This window comes from Esox lucius, chromosome 19 (genome assembly GCF_011004845.1).
Source record: "Esox lucius isolate fEsoLuc1 chromosome 19, fEsoLuc1.pri, whole genome shotgun sequence".
NCBI lineage: Eukaryota > Metazoa > Chordata > Actinopteri > Esociformes > Esocidae > Esox > Esox lucius.
In genome coordinates this window covers 21,439,960-21,461,942 of record NC_047587.1, presented here as the reverse complement: position 1 = coordinate 21,461,942, position 21,983 = coordinate 21,439,960, and the positions used below count along the sequence as shown (strand labels likewise).

Here is a 21,983-nt window from a genome sequence, read left to right as displayed (position 1 = left end):
TCCTCTCTTTGTTTGATGTTTGATGAGTAACCTTGCCTGAGACCTACACAGACAGCTGTCCACTCTTGTCTGGGTAGTACCGAGAGCGGATATGTAGGGGGTCACTAAACCTTCCATATGCTTTATATTGAACTCCAGAAGCACAGTCCATCTATAAATCAGCCTTTTTCCCCTTCTCTTTCTTCTTTCCTTCTCCTAGTTCTCACGCACCCCTCCTCTTTGGTCTCTCTTCCTTATTAGTGGTTGGTAATACGAATTAGAACATCCATTATCCATTCTCTGTTTGAGAGGTGGTGTCTGATAGAGAGACTGGAGGAGAGAGTAAGAGAGAAAGAGTCAGAGAGATAAAAGAAGGATTTTGCTTATGCGTAACTTGGAAGAGTGTGTGTGTTTGAGATGTACTACATGAAAAGGGAGAGAAAGGTGGTTTTCAATATCTAATGCCAGCGCATTGTTTTTACAGTACATTCCAAAGAAAGGCCAAAGGACTTTTATAGTATTAGTGTGAATGGGAGAAAATGACACACTTTAACTAAGAGCTGACATGTTATCAGGTGACTTCCACCTATTCACTGTTCATTTTGGACTTCGTAATGTCAAAAATACAACTATACAAATAATAGTTGTATTATAATACAATGGCTTGACTGTGTTAACATATTCCAGACAATGTAGTGAAGATGTCCAAGCAAAGGATTGTCTGAATAAACGTTTCTGAGGACAAGTAAAGGATCTGGATTCAATTGTGCGTAGTATTAAACTGTTGGATAACAGAAGTAGGAGGTAATGACTATAAAAATGTTATGTTTTTGGTTGATTCATACAGATTGTCGATGTCCAAAGTTGGTTGGAAACATCTGCATACAGGGAATTAGATAAGAGATATTATTTCAAGATCACCACGATAGACTATAGACAGGTGTTCATATTTGTTTGCTTTTTAATGCAGAGTAGCCACAGCTTTATCTTTTCCCTGTCCTTTAGAGTGTCAGTATCTGTTTTGCTAAGATCCAGACGATTATCTTTTGCGAGGATCAAGTGAGGATCAAGTTCTATGCATGTAGCATCCAACATGCCTTTTCTGACCTCCATCTACTCCTTAGTACAAAAAAACTGAAATGCTTTTTAATTGAATCCTCCCCGAACCTGCTTGTCCCCCAGACATTCTTGCCCTGGATGGGTCTGAGCTGGATACAAATATCCTGTTATTTGGCATGACTGCACACTCTAATTCAATACCCACATCGCCCATCTACAGTCCAAAGTTTTATCTACAATTGTTTTCTTGTTCCACAATAAGACATCATTCACACATGCTGCACAAAAGTACACTTGTAAAAATGACCATCCTAATCGTCAACTAGGCCAGGCAATGGCTTCAGGTTTGCCCTCCTTCATTAGTTGATGTAATTTACCACTCTGCCATCTTCCTTTTACCCGCTGCCCACTTCAAAACTCATCACTGTGACATTTACAACCTAGTTATCGTTAACTTATTGAAGTCACTTTTACTTAAATGTCCTCTCCTGATTGGCTCACTTCTTTTATTGGTCAATATTCTTTTCAGTGGTTTCCTGCCAATAATTGAATGAGTTGCAGAAAAACCTTTTGCATTACACTCATTTTTCCTTACTGCTTTAAAAATTAAATACACAAGCTGGTGTCTTACTAGACCTGCTGAATCCCCTATTTCTATCTGAATGCGTCCCACTCTATTTATTTAAATGTAATGTTTATCCATCGATTTGGAACTATACATTTTTTATCATTATTGATAAAAAAAAAAATATTATGTTGTTCTGTTTGCTGTCTTGTTTTACATTTCAATGCCTTTGGCCACTTTGTCCTCGAACATGAGAAATGATCCTCAAGTTACTTAGCTGGTTTAAGCAAATCAATCAAACCAGAACAGCATACGAGAAACATGAAGTGAGGAAATAATTAATCTGCAGCAAATAAGAACATTTATGGGTGGAAAGAACTGCAAACTTTCTACTGGATGTCAACAGTGTATCAAATACATGCAAATACTAGCTTCTGGGCCTTTATTTGTATAGGTTTGATAGGTCTTTACTGGCCAGGTGTGGTTTGTGCATGTGTGTGAGAATACATGTATTTGTGTCTGTACATGGGAAACCATATCTCTGTCCTTCCCAGGCAGGGCCATGCGTTTGTGGGTTAGAAACACAATGGGAAGGATGTGTAATGATTGGATAGAGGATGTCTCTTGCTGGAATATTTTGACCTGACTAAATGCAATACAATTATTTTCTTTATTTTCCAAACAGAGATCATTTTCCCAGAGAGTGGATCATTCACACTAACACCTGTCTAACACACTACTAGTGGCATGAGCTTTAGAGTCTTTTTTTTCTATTATTGGGTGTATTTCTTTAATAAACTTTAAGTGATGTCTGTTTTATTTCAACATTTCTCTTTATAGCCTGCTTTTTCTCTCTATCATCCGTTTTCTCTTTCCTCCTATGTCTCTCTGTCCTCCATCTGATTCCATCCTCACTCCACCTCTCTTAAATTCCCATTTTAATTATTATTTTATTATTGCTGTCCTTTTATTTTACTTTTGTTTCTTGATATTGTGCCATAATTTCAATTACAGGATTTAAAAAAAAATGTAGAACAGCTTTGACAGGAAGTAAATTTGACCAGCTGGTCCGGACACCTGCAAATCAGTATGTTCATCCACTGTGTTTTATATCCCCTCAACACATCCCCTTGTAAAATACTGCTATAAAACCCACAGATGTGGCATCTTAATTTCAGCTTGTTTGCTTCAACAGAACAAATAATCCTGCATCAACAAGAAATTATTTAGAGGATTTTGAGGATATAATTAATGAAAATATCTTGTTGTTGATACATTTTTCAGTTTAAAGTTGAAAGTTGAAAAAGTACGTTTCAACATCTGTTGGAGTTTGTCTCTTCAAAATCATTCTCGTGCCAAACAGATCATACTACAACTCATTGCAGAATTGTGGAAAGTTTTGTTTCTTTTATTCCTCACCTGAATATGATCATATACAGTTTGGTCTGGAAATAATTGGACACTGACACAATTTTGTTATTTTGGCTGTTTACCTAAATATATGTTACAGTATAATGAATATGGGCTTAAAGTGCAGTCTATCAGGGTATTTACGTCCAAATTGGAGGAAGGAATTAAAGCTTTTTAATATGTTTTTCAAGGGACCAAAGGTAATTGGACAATTGACTCAAAAGCTGTTTCATGGAAAGGTGTGGGCTATTCCTTAGTTATTTTTTCGTAAATTAAGCGAAGTTAAACAGGCCATCCTTAAGTGGCAAAAAAAAATCCATCAGAGCGATAGCAGGTACATTTGGAGTGGCCAAATCAACAGTTTGGTACCTTCTGAAAAGAAAAGAACACACTGGTGAGCTCTGAAACACAAAGAGGCCGGTGGTGGATGATCGTAGGATCCTTTCCATGGTACAGAAAAACCCCTTCACAACATCCAGCCAAGTGAAGAACACACTCCAGGTGGTAGGCATATCAATATCCAAGTCTACCATAAAGAGAAGACTTCACGAGAGCAAATACAGAGGGTTCACCACAAGGTGCAAACCATTCATAAGCCTCAAGAATAGAAAGGCCAGATTAGACTTTGCCAAAAAAACATCTAAAAAAGCCAGCCCAGTTCTAGAACAGCATTCTTTGGACAGATGAAACTAAGATCAACCTGTACCAGAATGATGGGAAGTAAAAAGAATGGAGAAGACATGGAACGGCTCATGATCCGAATCATATCACACAGTGGCGGAGCTTAAGGTTTCTCTCCCATGGGTGCAAAACTTAGCCACGGAGGCCCCCCCACCACCACCCTCTATCGCAAAAGTCTTGCTACCTGATTTACCAACTAAAAGATAATATAAATATTTAATACTATTCTCCCAAAAATGTACGTACATTTCATGTACCATGATGAACAGAAGCTTGTTATTAGTCTACAACAAAACTTAGCTGCCTAGCTGTTTTTGGATCGGATCATAACTCTAATCCCCTTTCGCTATAAGCTGCGATGTCATTGTAATGTCAGATCTATCAATTTTCTCTTGCTTCTGCTGCTCAACAACATTACTAAAGACATTTCTCAAGGGCACATGTCATTATATATATTTTTTTTTATAGATGTGTATCACTTCAATGTCAACTAAATAGTATGTAGCAAATTAACCATAATATAATTTTACTATGCTTGCTATAATTTTTTTCAACCAATAAACTACTTGGGGCCCCTGTGATAGGCTGCCATGGGTGCCGCACACCCATTGCACCCATAAAAGCTCTGCCTCTGATACCACATTATCTGTAAAACACGGTGGAGACAGTGTGATGGCATGGGCATGCATGACTTCCAAGGGCACTGGGTCACTAGTGTTTATTGAAGATGTGACAGAAGACAGAAGCAGCCGGATGAATTCTGAAGTGTATAGGGATATATTGTCTGCTCAGATTCAGCCAAATTCAGCGCAGTTGATTGGATGGTGTTTCAATTTACAGATGGACAATGACCCAAAACATACTGTGAAAGTGGAGTTTTTGTTTAGGCAAAGACGTGGAATTTTCTGCAATGGCGGAGTCAATCACCTAACCTGAACCCGATTGAGGATGCATTTCACTTGCTGAAGGCAAAACTTCAGGCAAAAAGACAGACGAACAAACAGAATCTGAAGGCAGCTGCAGTAAAGGCCTGGCAAAGCATCGGAAAGGGAGAAACCCATCAATTGGTGATATCCATGCATTCCAGGCTTCAAACATTAATTGCCTGCAAAGGGTTCTCAACAATGTATTAAAAATGAACATTTTATTTATGATTGTGTTAATTTGTCCGATTACATTTGAGTCCCTGAAATAAGGGGACTGTCTATGAAAATGGTTGCAGTTCCCAAAAGTTTCATATTTTAGTTCAACCCCTTGAATTAAAGCTGAAAATCTGCACTTCAATTGCATCTCAGTTTTGTCTCATTTCAAATCCATTGTGGCGTACAGAGCCCAAATGATGAAAAATGTGTTGTGTCCAAATATTTCCGGACTTAATTGTATGATTGCACATTATTCCAATAACTACAGTTGATGACTGTCTCACTAAAGTATATAGCTAAAAAGCAGCGGAGAAATTCCATCAGCAAGGCGAACACCTACTATCACTGTTTTCAGCTTCACCTCTGGCGGGGGGGGGGGGGGGGGGGGGGGGGGTCAGAGGAAGGGGAGAAGTATGCTTTGAAGCAGCCCTACTTGCTCCTTCTCTATCTCCCTTTCTCACACACACACACACACACCCTGATCCCAGCTGTGTTGATTTAGGCTGTGCCATGTTAGTGAACATGAAGAGAGGAGACTATTATCACTCTGCTACACCAGCACCGCTGACCCTGACACACACACTCTCACACACATACACACACCTCTGACCCCATCAGTTGACACACACCACTCCCAAACCCTTAATGTGCATGCTATTTCAAGGGCCATTACCATGCTTAACACACCTCGGACAAATCAGCAAATCAGTGTGTGTATGTGTGTAAATGTGTGGTGTTTGTATGCCTGTGTGGGCGTTTGTGCGTGTGTGAGCACTGTGGGAGGTTTTGGGGGTGTATCATGTGTTAATTAGGGGCTCCAATCTGGTGTTGAAAGGTGTTTTCTTTTCCTGTTAGCCCTTGTAACTGTTAGTTCCTCCAGAGTTCACACATTTCAGGACAGTCATATTTGTTAATGTTGTCCTGCTACCCCTCCTGCTTTTTCATTGGTTAATGTTTTTACTTGTTATAGATGGTTGTTTGTAAAGTGCTGTGCAACTGATTACATGCCATCTCCCTCTCCTCCCAGGTACAGCCAGATGACAGAGTCATTCTTACAGACCGAGGTCTTCTTATTCGCTCCCTTCATCCTGCCGATGCTGGCGTGTACGTGTGTGTGGCACAGGAACACACACACTTCACACACACTCTGCTTCGCCTCACCCTTCGACTCATTCCTCACGGGCATCTGGATGGGCGGCCCAAGCCCAGCGAGGACCCCAGCGTCGACGTCCAACCCGGAGTGGAGTCTCGTCAACGCTATAAGGACTATCTGCGTGTGATGAGTTCACCTATTGGTTCGCTGGAGGAGTACTGTAACTCACTGTGGTTGGAGAAGAGGCCAACCAATAAGAGAGGGGGCAGAGGACCGGGGGTGGGAATAGGCACTGGGAAATGGAAACACATCCAGGAGCTGAAAAAGAGTAGGAACAGACGACACCATGGAGACAGAGATGGCGAGAGGGATCAAAAGTGGGTAGGGCAGCAGAGGAGAGGATGAGTGTGGAGGGGGTACCATAGAGGAGTTGCTACAGAAACAGCAGGAGAGGAAGTGACATCAGTTTCAGTGGGAGACCATGAGTGTTTATAGTTGAATGATGGGGCCCTCATGGGTAAGAAGACCTAAGTCAGAGTTGAGGGGCAGTCATGATGCCCAGGGAACAGACATCCTGCGGTGGATCATGTGGCACTTACTTCTCTAACTTAACTGCTCCCGCTTCCCCGGGTGTTCCTCACTCCGGTTTTTCAGCAGTGTCTTACTGGTTTCATTCACACTGCATAAGAACCCTGTTTTACTATTGTGGCGAGGGGAGATGTAGCTCAAACACCTGTCTGACGAAGTTGAGACTTTAAAGGGCGTTCAGAGATCAGGTTATTTTTCCTGCAAACTTTAAACATTAAATTCAGTCACACAGTATCTGATATTTGCCACACCAGCTCTGAACATGACTTCTTCTGACAATCACCCTGCTGATAAACTAGCTAGCTGTTTTTCTATTTTTACGGTATTGAGGGGTAACCTAAGGTTAGTGTTGTGTTTTAATCAAATGCATTCATGTTGAATGACTGTAAATACTTCTATAACATGTACAGGTGGAACTGCATGCTCCAGTTAGATAAAGATAGGACCCATTCTACTCCTTATTGTTATGATAATCATGTATTACATTTAGAGTGAAGAAAGAATCATATTTTTGTACAAAATCTCACAGTTTTTGGAATTTTGTTTTTGTTATTTAAATAAACTTGTATCTTTTTCTATGGGAATGATGGAGAAACTAAAAATGTTTTGGTCTGCTCCAGTTCTGATATAGTAACAGCCGCTGCTGCTAGACACACACACACACACACAGAGAGGATTATTTCCCAGCTGGCTGTAGATGCTGTATGAGCAGAACCGTTTATAAGTGTTTGTAAGCGTGTGTTTGCCATGGGAGATACAGCTGATGAACATCAGAAGTTGATTTCTGAGTCAGCCTTATGCCCAGGGTGCTTTTCATTTCAATGTCTTGTGATTTAGGACATAACCTCAGAAACAGTTAGTGTTATGTTTTTGAGATTGGAGACTTTACTTCCGATGCCCTTCCAATTTCGCATGATTATGGCCTTGTTCTGGAGAGTAGAAGATCAGAGATGTGTATCACGAAGATTGTCCCTATCGCTGAAAATCATGCACTTCCTAACATGAGATTGGCACTTACACTTTTATTGGTGCTGACTGATGTGTTCAGGATAAGAGTAGATTTGACCGACCTTGTTACACTGACATGGTCTCTACAATGGCTCTCAAAAGTATTAACCCTCCTTGGACAAAATTAAAAAACTGACCCTAAGAATTGCATAATGCCAAAGGAAATAATGAAATCAGAAATTCTTTCTGTAAATTGATTGGATAAATACAGAAGGACCACAATGGAAACACACTAATAGCACTCACTTTAAAATCGCACTGTAGTCGTTGAATGGCAACAAAAAAATACAGCAAAATGTTTCTTCTATCGCTGGGTGTAAAAGGTTATTTCTCTCGCATCATTTGATGCTAGAACATATACATTCTTCCCTTTCCGCTGTGATTTCTCTTTCAGTCCCGTAACAAAGATGATTAATATTTCAGTGGGACTGTGCGTTTCATTGCGGAGCTCTTCTCTCTTGGCCTATTGTTTATTTAACAGCCAGAGAAACTGAACACAGAGGAGCTCCCTCTCTCTTTCCTTCCCTCCCTCACAGAAAGGCAAGTGGCCAGAGGCAAAGGAGCCAAACAAGTAGCAGCATTGTGATTAACCTCCATCAGACAGTAGATTGAAACAACAGCCATAATCTGTCCAATAATTTTTGTTTCTTGGTAGCTTTCTGAGGTGTCACTTGGGGTAATATACTGTCCAGTGATCTCCGAAATTCATTAATATTGGTTTGTGTTCCGGTCTTAACTGCCACGGTCCCATATCTCTCAGTTGAGAGAGTTGAGAGGGGTCATAGAGAGCCGGCGGAGGCATTTGGTGGGAGTGGTGCAGTTTATGACATCATCAGAAGGGAAGAACACAGTATGGGTTTCATGGGGGAATGGGTGAGACCAAGAGAGAAGCAGAGGTAGGGAGAAACACAGTACAGGTAAAGGGAGTGAGACATTTCTACAGGGTTATCATGGGGGGGGGGGGGTTGAGGGTATTGGCAGGGCACAGTCAGGGGAGCAGGGATCTACAGAACTGGACAGGCAGAAAACGTCCTGCTAGGTAGACTCCCCAGGATCTGGATACCAGACAGACATTACCACATCCAAGATCAACAGACAACCCCCCACTGCTAAACAATGCTCAGTGGCCTTTTTCTTATATTAAAGGTGATGTTTCAGATATTTCAGATTTTTCACCAAAAATATTAACCCTCCCTACTTTTTTTTAAATTAATGACATGGGAATTTGTCATCAGGATACTTCTGATGTAGGATTGTAGAGTGAATCGTTCATGGGCTCTGTTCAAAATGTCCTCTAGCAGTGCCCTTGTACTACCTCCCCCAAAGCCACCCAAATCTGAGGACTGGTTCCTTGGATATTCTGTGGATCTTTATTCCCATTATCTTATTGCTTTTGTCCCATTCTTCACTTTCCTTATGGTGGATGTTGTTGGGTTATGTCTCAGCCCTCTGTATTTGGAGCCTCCATCTCTCTGCAGTCTCATACCTGGGTCAGTGGATTTGTTCAGGGTGCCACAGAGCTGCAATTGCTAAGCTTGAGTAAAACACAACTCAGTCTGTCTTTCTGTATGTTCACTGGATAAGAAAGATGTCTGTAGGTCATCCGCCATGGACAGACAGACTATGGAGGTTGAGCCTACAATTGAAAGGCAACCAGATGCAATAGGATTATAAATTGATGAACAGAATCCTGGTTGCCATAAATTTTCAAATGAATTCACTTTAACTCGACCCACTGATTTCTTTGCTATACGCTGATTCGAATGGGTGTAGCCGTTAGCAGTCACTTCTCAACCTAAAATGGACAATTTCTGAATGTTATGCAGTGAAAACTACTAAATACAGCTTCCGGAAAAAATGAAGAGACCACAGCACCTTTTTCTTTCCTTTCTAAAAAAGTTGAAAATGAAAGTTTTGAGTGAAGAACAGAAGCGTTCAATTTGCAGTGGTCTCTTAATTTTAACCATTTCTTTTCCTCACTCAGAACCTTCCTTTTAAACTTTTTTGGAAAGGAAAGAAAAAGGTGCAGTGGTCTCTTAATTTCTTCCGGAGCTGTATATAAAAAAGCAAAAATCAAAGTTCCAAAAACGTCATGGCCTTTCTTACAATGTAACTTAATGCTACAGCAAATCTCATACTGGTGATCTAAAACGATATTTTTCTGTGTTCTTGACATTAGTAAAACATATAGGTTTGTTTGAGTTCATTCTTGTGTGCCATAGCGGTGGAATGCAAAGCAAAGGTGTTCTACTGTAAACCCTTTGACTTCAAAAGCATCCCCGCCAAAATCAAGATATCCAAACTATGACAGGAAGGGTAGGAGGACAGAAAGAAACCATAATTGAGATGTCAGAGCTGCTAGCTGTTTCACTATATATATTACAAGGTGTTTATCAAGGTGCAGATGTCTCGGTTGCTCAGGTGTTGAAAGTCAACCCCTGCTGGGCCATTGTGGGGACGTGTGTGCGTGCGTGCGTGTGTGTAGAGTAGGTCTGATAGCAGCCAGGAGGGATGGGTCTGAATGTACTGTATCTGGCTGCAGGTATGCGTGAGGCAGAAACAGTTGTTCGTGGTGAGAAGCTAATAACTACCTGTGGTCTGTACAGGTGATTTACCGACGCCCAGCCTCTCTCCACTCTGTAGAATGTGTGTTGAGACACGCAGGATGCAGAGGATGGCCTGAATACAGTGGTGGAAGTGGGGATATATGTGTGTGGTGGTGGTGGGGGGGGGGGGCTATTAGACTATAAGGAAACCTCTGAGTGATGTCTTCATTTACAGAGGGTTGGGGCAGGTTGCACACCACCCTGATTCAGTCAAGGTGCCCCTCCTAACCCTGTTACCCCCACAGCTGGGGCTGGAAGGGCAAGGGTCTTTCCTTGTTTACAGGATTCAATGTCAGTGAATATTACAGTAGTGCATCTTCCACATGTCAAATGTAGGAGCTATTCAAATGGACTGTGACCTGCAAATGTTATGCTTATATCAGGGCAAATCAAGTTGGTGAATATACGTCTTGTATTCAAACTTTTCCGCTTTGTGCAGTTTGAGCGCACTTGGGCACAGTGAGGAGGGGCTCTGATGTCATTGGTATTCACGTTTTGTGAATGCCTGCAGGGGCCGACCGTTGCATACCATCGTATCAATAACCTACTGAGCCATATGACATACCATAGATCATGAATAAAACAGATTGGAGAGAACTTGTTCATATTCTGCTGTTTGCTGACTGCTGCGTTGGTAATGGTTTTGTGTATGGCTAATGTGTGTGTCTGTTTTCAGTTCTCATAAATTGTTGGATTGCTTTTGGACATGACCCTGTTATGACAATCGCATTCATGACCCAGTCCACCTTGCTCAATCACAAACACTCTTAGTGACCTCTGACCCTTGTTCCTGGTAGACAAAACACATTTTTGGCAGAATACTTCATCCTGGTTTTTGAAACCCCAAAATGAACTGATGCTTCATTAACTCAATCACACAGCCTTTGTTCAGCATGGGGAGATTGTTGAGAGAGAGGAGGGTGTATGTCAGTGTGTTTGTTTGTATGTATTACACATAAAATATCTAACATTGTAGAGTATGGAAATGGCAGGAGCTACTCAAACAAATACATCGAATCGTGTAAGTTTCATAAAGATGTCAGTCCCTCAGTACATTAACATGAGCTATTCTACTGTCAGTCAGCTACACACGTGAACCATTACCCCTGCTGTTTCACCATGACTTGGTTCAGACTGTGAAAGGACCAGGGGAAATCCCTGGACATGGAAACCTCAGTCAGACAGAAAGGCATTGACAGGATTTCCCAGCAGCCAAGGGCACCTTGTTCCCACCACTAACTATGTGGTCTGGATGGAAAGGCTGCAGTGCCGCACAGGCATTCTGAAGGATTTACACCTTCTGTCAGAGTGTCAAGATGCTCCTCTTTCTGTTTAAACAGGACGACAAGGGTTAAAATAATTCCCCCAAAACATGAAGGCATTCAATCAGAATGGAATTTGTTAAACGATAATTATATAATTACTTCTATGTATAACTTTACTTTCAATGTTTTTGAATGTAGTAGTAATGGGACCATCTGTAAACCATTTGTAGCAGCAGAATTTACAGCAACGGAACATTTACTTGTGACCCTTCAGTGATTATTTAAAAATATATTTTGAGCTGAGACATCCAGTTGCGTGGTAGTTTGAGTAGTCAGGTCTATTGTCTTCTTCAGCAGGGTATATGCCAAACGTCCACATTTTCCCAACTTTTCTTACTTTCCTCATTTACAATTTTGCTCCTCACTTTTCTAAACATACCTAATAAACCTTTTACTGAAGACAAGAAATCCATAAATGCTAAGTCCTCACAGAGTAACAAAAAATGTTGGGAATATGGGGAAAACAGAATTTGAAGGCATTCCTCAAGAACTTCACACTGTTGATGGCAGGTGTCAAAAGAATGACAGAGGCTGCACTAGATCCCACCTGAGCCTCTCAGCCGGTGACACCATCACAACATCGTAAGAAACCCAGTACACTTGCCAAGGTGTTGGACAAAATTGAGAATTACTTTCAGTTTTCTATTGTGGAAATCTCACATGGGGCGGAGGGCCTGGTTAGTTTCATAATGATGTTCCCCAGTGATGGAGCTGGGAACGTGTTCAATTTCTTTCCGGAATATGTAACATGGTCCTTTGGCCATTCCATGGCAACTCACGACTTTTTTAGCACTACATTTAAAGAGATCAAGTCACTCTCCTGACAGTGGAATGTCACGTTTACTCCGTTCTGTCCTGCATGTCTACAGCTGGTCCTAAAGGCGGAGTCCTGAAGTGCAAAAACAGGCAATGCAACTCAAAAGGACTAAATTCAACCTCTTCACCGCTACACTAGTTTTGACTACTTGGAGTACTTAGGTCAGTTGTGCTGTGTCCTGCCACGGTGGACTTTCAGACATTCCATGTACCTCACAGGTCGGACGCCCTTGTCCTGGGGCAGACGTTATCATGGACTCTCTCTATCGGGCTGCTGACTGACTCATTTGACTATCCGGTGACCTTAGGGGAACAGGGTTATGGAAAATCTATTTTTGCAATTTGAACTGTCAGTTCGGATTGTTGTGTGTTGCTGTGTGAGCCCTTTTCTTTAGTGGTGGAGGGTGTCACATCTCTTCCGTCCGTCCACAGACCCCTCTTTAGAGTGTACAAGCAGCGGATGTGTAAATGTGTCATTTCTTTGTGTTATTCACCAGTGTTTTTTCCCATCATCGTTTGGGTGCACGGATATGCCAATCTTCTTTTGAAACACGTATGTGCTGTTGCTTATCCAAACCTGGGCTGTTCGTGTGTGCGTGTTTGTGTGTGCGTGCGTGCATGCGTGTCTGTGTTTGTGTGTGTGTGTGTACAGTGCCCTCCAGTATTAGTGTCCTTCTTGGAAAAGATTAACAAAAAAGGCTATGACATTTTTATGGTTGTTTACAGTCTTGATATTATACTCTTTATCATTGTTATATGATGCATGGAGTAGGCAGGGTGGTCTGATCCATCACTAAGTGTATTGACTGTTAATGTTCCACAGATGGACTCCTGTAGCAGAACGCGTGTTATTCCACAGCTGCTTTAGTTCCACACAGAGCCGCTCCTCAGCTTTCCTGTCTTCTCTTATCCTGTGTTCCTTCCTGCTCTTTCATTTCCTGTCCTCTCTGTACTTGTCTTTACATCTCTTTGCCTCTCTTCTCCAGTTGTTTTTACAAAGGGGTCATATTTGTCTATTCTGATTTCCACAAGCAGAGAGTTATGTTAGTGTTTCTGGTTCCGGTCTGTGCCTGTTGGATCTCCGGGGGTGCATGGCAGGTCATTAAGTCAGTTACTGCCTCCAGGGATGGATAGAGTTTGGTGAGGGCAGAGTGGTGGTGGATAGAGTTTGGTGAGGGCAGAGGGGTGGTGGATAGGGTTTGGTGAGGGCAGAGGGGTGGTGGATAGGGTTTGGTGAGGGCAGAGGGGTGGTGGATAGAGTTTGGTGAGGGCAGAGGGGTGGTGGATAGAGTTTGGTGAGGGCAGAGGGGTGGTGGATAGGGTTTGGTGAAGGCAGAGGGAGAATGGATAGGGTTTGGTGAGGGCAGAGGGGTGGTGGATAGAGTTTGGTGAGGGCAGAGGGAGAATGGATAGGGTTTGGTGAAGGCAGAGGGAGAATGGATAGGGTTTGGTGAAGGCAGAGGGAGAATGGATAGGGTTTGGTGAGGGCAGAGGGGTGGTGGATAGAGTTTGGTGAGGGCAGAGGGAGAATGGATAGGGTTTGGTGAAGGCAGAGGGAGAATGGATAGGGTTTGGTGAGGGCAGAGGGGTGGTGGATAGAGTTTGGTGAGGGCAGAGGGAGAATGGATAGGGTTTGGTGAAGGCAGAGGGAGAATGGATAGGGTTTGGTGAGGGCAGAGGGGTGGTGGATAGAGTTTGGTGAGGGCAGAGTGGTGGTGGATAGGGTTTGGTGAGGGCAGAGGGGTGGTGGATAGAGTTTGGTGAGGGCAGAGGGGTGGTGGATAGGGTTTGGTGAAGGCAGAGGGAGAATGGATAGGGTTTGGTGAGGGCAGAGGGGTGGTGGATAGAGTTTGGTGAGGGCAGAGGGTTGGTGGATAGGGTTTGGTGAGGGCAGAGGGGTGGTGGATAGGGTTTGGTGAGGGCAGAGTGGTGGTGGATAGAGTTTGGTGAGGGCAGAGGGATGGTGGATAGGGTTTGGTGAGGGCAGAGGGGTGGTGGATAGGGTTTGGTGAAGGCAGAGGGAGAATGGATAGGGTTTGGTGAGGGCAGAGGGGTGGTGGATAGAGTTTGGTGAGGGCAGAGGGTTGGTGGATAGAGTTTGGTGAGGGCAGAGGGGCAGTGGATAGAGTTTGGTGAGGGCAGAGGGGCAGTGGATAGGGTTTGGTGAGGGCAGAGTGGTGGTGGATAGAGTTTGGTGAGGGCAGAGGGGTGGTGGATAGGTTTTTTTTCAGTTATTTGGCAAATCTAATTCAAGTTGCATCTGTTTTTGTTCCGTTCCTTTGAACTTTGATTTCTCTCACTCCCCAAACCCTATAGTAAGAAATACAAATTTGGAAAACAATCTATGTTCTTCCTGGAATATGTCTCAATACCAACTTTACTGATCACATTCAGTTAGAAAAAGAACAGCATTGTATACGTGTAAAGTGAGTGAGTGCTTTAGGAAACATAAAGAGCTCATTAACCAGAGTTCAATTTCATCCCAGTATATAGTGCAATCGGAAAGTATTTAGACCCCTTCACTTCATCCATATTATATTACTAAACAGCCTTACTCTTAAATATATTTATAATATGTTGTTCCTCATCAATCTACACACAATACCCCATCATGATAAAGCAATAAATGTTTCTCAAATTTACAAAATCCCAGAAATAACACATTTACACTTAAGTATTATATTTATGTATTAAAGTTACACTAATACATTTAAGTAATATTTGCTATGACACTTTTGAGCTCTGGTGCATCCTGTTTCCTTTCATCATCCTTGAGATTTTTATTGATTGGTGTCCACCTGTGACAAATTCAATTGATTTGACATGATTTGGAAAGGCACACACCTGTTCACATAATGGACCACAGTGAATAGTGCAAAAATCTGGAAACAGGAAACCCACCCTAAGAACACATCCAAGACAACGCAGCAGTGGTTTTGGGACAAATCAATGAACGTACTTGAGTGGCCCATCCAGAGCCCAGACTTCAACCTGACAGAGATTTAAAGAGGGTCTGCAGAGAAGAATAAGAGAAATTCCCCAAATATACAGTTAGGTCTGGAAATATTTGGATGCTGACACAATTTTCATAATATTGGCTCTGTATGCCATCACAATGGATTTGAAATGAAACAACCAAGATGCAATTCAAGTGCAGACTTTCAGCTTTAATTGAAGGAGTTGAACTAAAATATTGAATGAAACCTTTGGGAATTGCAACCATTTCGATACACAGACCCTTTATTTCAGGGGCTCAAATATAATTGGACAAATGAACACAATCATAAATAAAATGCAAATGTTTTATACTTGGTTGAGAACCCTTTGCAGGCAATTACTGCTTGAAATCTGGAATGCATGGAAATCACCAAATGCTGGGTTTCCTCCTTTGGGATGCTTTGCCAGGCCTTTACTGCAGCTGTCTTCAGATGCTGTTTGTTTGTGGGTCTTTCTGCCTTAAGTTTTTTCTTCAGCAAGTGAAATGCATGGTCAATCGGGTTCAGGTTAGATGATTGACTCGGCCATTGCAGAATTTTCCACGTCTTTGCATTAAAAAAAACTCCAGGGTTGCTTTCACAGTATGTTTTGGGTCATTGTCCATCTGTTAATTGAAACACCATCCAATCAACTTCATGGAATTTGGCTGAATCTGAGGAGACAATATATCCCTATACACTTCTGAATTCAGCTTGCTGTTTCTGTCTGCTGTCACATAATCAATTAACACTAGTGACCCAGTGCCATTGGAAGCCATGCATGCCCATGCCATCACACTGCCTCCACCGTGTTTAACAGATAATGTGGTATGCTTCGGATCATGAGATGTTCCAAGCCTTCTCTAAACTCCTAATGTTCCTGCTATCTCTCTGATGGGTTTTTTGTTTTTGCAGCCTAAGCATGGCCTGTTTCACTTGCATTGAGAGCTGCTTTAACAGTATGTTGTTGGTTCACAGCAACAGCTTCCAAATGTGAATTCCACACCTGAAATCAACTCCTTTTCACCTGCTCAATTGTTGAAGAAATAACAAAGGAATAGCCCAAACCTGTCCATGAAACTGCTTTTGAGTCAATTGTCCAATTATATTTGGTCCCTTGAAAAAGAATGGGGCTACAGGAGCTGTAATTTCTTAAACTTTCGTTCCATTTGGATGTGAGTCCACACTTTAAGCCCATATTCATTATTTAACAGTAACTTGAATATATTTTGAAAAAACAGCCAAAATAACAGAACTTGTGTCAGTGTCCTAACTGTAGATGTGCCAAGTTTGTAGCAACATACCCAAGAAGACCAAAGGTGCCAAAGGTGGTTCCACATGGTACTGAGTAAACAGGTCTGAATTCTTGTGTAAATGTAATAATTCAGGATTTTTTCAGAAATTTGCAAAACATTCTAAAGACCTAATTTTGCTTTTTCAGTATGCAGTACTATGTCAAGATTGATGAGGAAAAGTAATTATATTAATCAGTTCTAAAATAAGGTTGTAATTTAACAAAATGTGGAAAGACTTTAAGGTGTCTGAATATTTTCCAAATGCACTGTACCTTTTTCCCTGACCCTTCTCTCAGGGTGTCTAGAACCCAATCCTGGGTGTGTGTTTCCAGGCAGCTGGTTAGCTCTAGGTTCTAACCCAGGCCAGTAAATAAAGTCAGGATTAGAGCAGATATCATGGTCTTTTCACACTGTATCCCTTTTCACATCCAAAACAAACTTTCCACATGTTGGAATGTGATTTATATATGGAGTTAGGTGCAACAGCTTGACATTTGACCCTTATCAATCAAACATTCAGGTTAATGGTATTAATCTGTACACATGCATATTTTATTCAAATTGTGAGCATTTGGATAAGCCGAGCAATACTAAGTGTGTGTGTGTGTGTGAGTTTGTGCGTTGTCTCATGTTGCTGTAGATGTCCTTGTCTCTCCCAGGGGAGTAGCTGCGTGTGTATGTCCGGGTAACTGATACTACATTCTCTGCAGTTTAGTGCAACACTTCATTGACCTTTAGCCTTTTAATCACTTTTCCAATTGGTCACATATTCCAATTTTACAGCAACACAGCTGGAAACGCCACTATAAATTATGTTGAAAACAACAATTATGAAGGAATAGACTGATGGAAGGATTGCTAGCTAGATAACTAGATAGGCAGACATACTAATCTGAGTATTAATGTGTTTATTGCTGTAGTGAAGTCCATGGCTACTCCGTTCTGTATTGTACGTGGTGTGTCTGAGTATTTCTCTGGCCTTTAGATGTTGGCACAATGACAAAGACAGCCCTGAAGAAATCTCCCCACCAGGTATTGGTTAGAGCCAGAGGAGCCTCCAACTGTACTTTTTCAACCCTGTTCCTCCTCAATGACGCAGCGACAGCCTGAGGAGGGGAGAGGAGCGTTAAAGAGGCTCAGGATGTCTGGACGACTTGATGATGGTGCAGTGAGGACGCTGTGGGCCGGGCTGGCAGGACTCAGTTACTTTTAATTCTATTTACTAAGTTGAACTGATAAATATTTAAACATTTGAACTGTATTAAGAGTAAGAGAGAAAGAGCGAAAAAAACAAGGAGAGAGGTTTTAGTGGTATTGATCGGTGAGGTATATGTTTCCAGTTTTTGTGACTGAGTGGAAAACTTGGAGAGTGGTGAGAGCTATCAGAGGTATCGAATGTTAGTGGGGGATTAGTATATTCCTACAGAATTATAGCATCTGTGAGATTATGTGTCAGGACATCTACCTAAATAGCCTTTTCCTCTCTTTATTTCTCTTTCTGTCTGTCCATCCATCCACCCATTAGCGATGTACCTCAACTGTCAATCCTTTTGTCCGTCTGTCCATCCATCCACCCATTAGCGATGTACCTCAACTGTCAATCCTTTTGTCCGTCTGTCCATCTAGCTGTCTGTCTGCCCACTGGTCTTCCAGTATCAAGTGCAAATCCAAACTGCTGCAGCTGTCACAGTGACAACCGCTCCTTCTAATCCTTTGATCTCCAACTGCTGGCCACTCACCAGGACCACGCCCCCTGAAAATACTTAGGACAAGCACGCACAATGGACACACACAAACACACACACACACACTCACACACACACAGCCCCTGAAAACATTTAGGACAGTCTGTGCGAGTGGCAAATGTCTATTTATCCTTGGATCCTCCCTTGCTGTTGTTTAATGTGATACCTACATGGGATTGGACCAAATGAGCTGCCCATGTGATTTACACTTCGGATGTTTCCAGACGGCCACTTCCACAGTACTGCCCGGAGATCCCCGTTGTGGAAGTGTTGTTGTTCTGCAGCAGGAACACATTCTGTTCTGCTCCATGTGGATCTGAGCCCAGGGTCACAAACCACTTTTTGAGATTGCCAAACTTCCTTAACATTGTTTGGTAAATCTAGGGAGAATGGGTTATGTCTGGTTTTCATGGCAGACTGTGGGGAATCAGGTTTCATAGGATTTACGGGTTACTGAAGAAATTGAATTCCTTAATCGCTATCAAGCATATGGTCATTTTTCCTCTGTGACTTAATATTTTTATGTTATTCTCCCTCCCTGATTAATGCTGACCGCTGTCAATGTGGTCATCTTAGCCGTGTGGCAGTTTGTTTGAAGTGACACTCAGTAGTCATGTTTCCCCTGGTCATCATGGCACCTAGCCAGGGTCTCCTGTCCTTCATATGAGTATTACTGCAAAACATGCATGCACATGCGCACACACACACACACACACACAGAAATGCTGTCATTACTACATCCTGTCAGAAGAATGCGAATGAAAGATGGCCAAACAGCATTACTCCATAGCCCTTCCCTTGGTACGCAATCATTGCAGAAATCATTCAGAAATGGGATACATTTTACTCATGCAAATGGAATGTCTCATATGTCAGAGTGAGAAAGATATATATAAATGTGTACAGAGAACTATTATATACAGTACCTTCGGAAAGTATTCAGTCACCTTTACTTGCTCCACATTTTGTACAGTTTTCTTACTTAAAAAAAAATATTGCCATCAATCTACGCACAATACCACATTATGACAATGTGAATATTTTTTGGATGAAGCACATCAGTGTATTGTGACCATCAGGTCTCCCCACAAATGTTCTGTGGGGTTCAAGTTCAGGCTTTGTCTGTGTCACTCAAGGACATTCACAGAGTCCCTAATCCACTCCAGCAATGTCTTGGCTGTGTGCTTCGGGCTGTTGTCTTGTTGAAAGATTAATCTTCACCCCATTCTGAGGTCCTGGGCGTACTGAATCTGCTTTTCTTCAATTTTGAAAAAAGTGTGTGCTCTAATCAGGTTGGTGAGTAATCTCAAGGATGATCAAAGGACACAGGATGTATCTGAACTTCATTTGGAGTGTCATGGAAAAGTGTCTGAATACTTATATACATGAGATACTTAAAAAATATATATATATATTTTCAGTAAATTTGCTTTGTGTTTTTCTTTCTCATTTTGGTGTATTGTGGGCAAAATAAATATTTATCAATTATAAATTAAGTGTATAACAAAATACTAAGAAATTACTTTTGGATGCCACTGTACATGAACCACTGGACTCTCTTTACTCTCCAGACTCCACTAGAGGTAGTTCACTGATATAATGGAAAATATAATGTACACATAGCATAACATTAATTAGGAGAAAAGTAGGAGAAAGTGTTTAGAAAGTGCAGCCAATTTTAGAGATTAAATGTATGACAAAATTAAGTTTTTGTAGATTGTTAAATGAATGATGGCAGACTGAATAATGACCTTACACTCCAATCTACGGTGGCCCAGAAGTGCAAAACACAACCACATATACAATTACACACCCCCGATAAAAATACTCCCCACAACAGCGCAAAACACAACCACTAATACACCTTCCCCAGACCTAAATGCATTCCCCCAAAATACGAAACAACATTAAGTCAAAACGGAAAGGGTAGGTACAAGACTGTCACCGCTGATTGGATGCACAGCCTTTTATTCAGGGTGAACCGGACATAGGAAATAATTTTATTGCTGCTATGAGAAGGAAGAAGAATTATTAATAATTCTGGTTAGACGCTAACTGCAATTTCGTTGTACTTTAGGTCTGCCTGTACTCTTCAATGACAATGAAGTTGAATCTAATCTAATCTAATCTTAAGGAAGAATAATTAGTATAAACAATTCAACAAGTCATGTAACTGAACCCATTTGTTTTTGCGCTATTGTGGGGAGTATTTTTATTGGGGGTGTGTAATTGTATTTGTGGTCGTGTTTTTCACTGTTGGGGGGGTATTTTATTGGGGGTGTGTAATTTTATTAGTGGTTGTGTGACAACTGCGACCTCTGCTGGTTCACCTCCCCCTGCAGCGGGCGGGCCCCAGCGGTCGACGTCACCTGCTTTCTGACGCCACCGTCTTCATCATACATTTCACCTGTGTCTCGTTTGTGCACCTGTTCCTCATCATCGCTGTTTCCCCCGGTATATATGTTCCCTCTGCTCCCCCTGTCTTTGTGTGTAATTGTCTCTACTAAATGGAAGAGCTGTTCAACGCTTTGTTATACCTGTACTGATTTCTCTCGCTGAGAAACATTAAACCTTCATTCCATCACGCCTTCTCCGGTTCCTCCTTGCTCCTCTCAACCCCCGAAGCCGTGACAGAATTACACACCAAATATACAACAGCAAGGATATGGAGCCCACGGGAGCCACAGGCGAGGTCGGTGTTGCGGAGGCGGTCCAGGTACATTCAACGATGCTGGCCAGCCTAGGCGCTGCAATGGACAATGTCTTAAAAGCGGTGCAGCGCCTAGAGCTGAGCCAGCAGACCCCCGCAGCACCGGCCGTTTCTCCGCCTGCCCCTGCCGTGCCGCCGAGCATGGGGGCACTGCATCTCCCCTTACCCAGGGATTTCGACGGGGCGGCGGACCGCTGCCAGGGATTCCTTCTACAGCTGGACATCGCGCTCCAGGCGATGCACCCTGCGCCGACCGAGGCACAGAAGATCACCTCGCTCGTCTCCTGCCTGTCCGGAAAAGCCCTGGAGTGGGCCACCGCCGTCTGGAACACCGAGCAGCCCACCCAGGGCAGCTACGCCGAGTTCACCCGCCGCTTCCGAGCCGTGTTCGACCATCCACACGAAGGAAGAGAGGCGGGTGAACGGCTGTTCCACCTACGGCAGGGGACGAGGTCGGCGCAGGAGTTCGCACTGGAGTTCCGGACCCTGGCAGCGGGATCAGGGTGGAACGAACGGGCTCAAATCGACCATTACCGTTGCAGCCTTCGCGAGGACGTCCGGAGGGAGCTGGCTTGTCGAGACGTGTCCCTCTCCTTCGATCAGCTGGTTGACATGTCCATCCGTCTCGACAACCTGCTGGCTGCCCGAGGACGTCCCGGAAGAGGCCCGTCCGTTCCACCCTGCCAACCTGACACCGCCGTCCCCATGGAATTGGGGACGGCTGCACTGCCGGGCAGACGTCGGGGAGGGCAGGTGCGGAGTGCCTCCAAGGGGCGACGAGGCCGTACTACTGCACCACACCGCACCTCCCTCCCTGAGTCGAGAGGCGACAGGCATGGCACTTCCGCGTCACCCCAGGTAGCACATGCACATTCGCCACTAACCTCTTCCCTCTCTATGTGCACTGTTCCTGTTAGGTTCCCCGGCTTTCCGCTGATTTCCCGGTGTAAGGCGCTGGTAGACTCAGGCGCAGCTGGGAATTTCAT

General features: G+C 42.9%; 1 protein-coding gene across 3 annotated transcripts in view; it reads left to right on the top strand.

The window, feature by feature from the left end:
- Positions 1-7,101, top strand: part of sema3d (sema domain, immunoglobulin domain (Ig), short basic domain, secreted, (semaphorin) 3D) — a 44,033-nt gene extending 36,932 nt beyond the window's left edge. For all 3 annotated transcript variants that reach the window (XM_029115332.2, XM_029115333.2, XM_029115334.2), the window contains one exon: positions 5,864-7,101. In XM_029115332.2, coding sequence (XP_028971165.2) covers positions 5,864-6,334 — 471 coding nt within the window. In that variant the 3' untranslated portion in view covers positions 6,335-7,101. The remainder of the gene's footprint in view (positions 1-5,863) is intronic.
- The last annotated feature ends 14,882 nt before the right edge of the window (positions 7,102-21,983 follow it).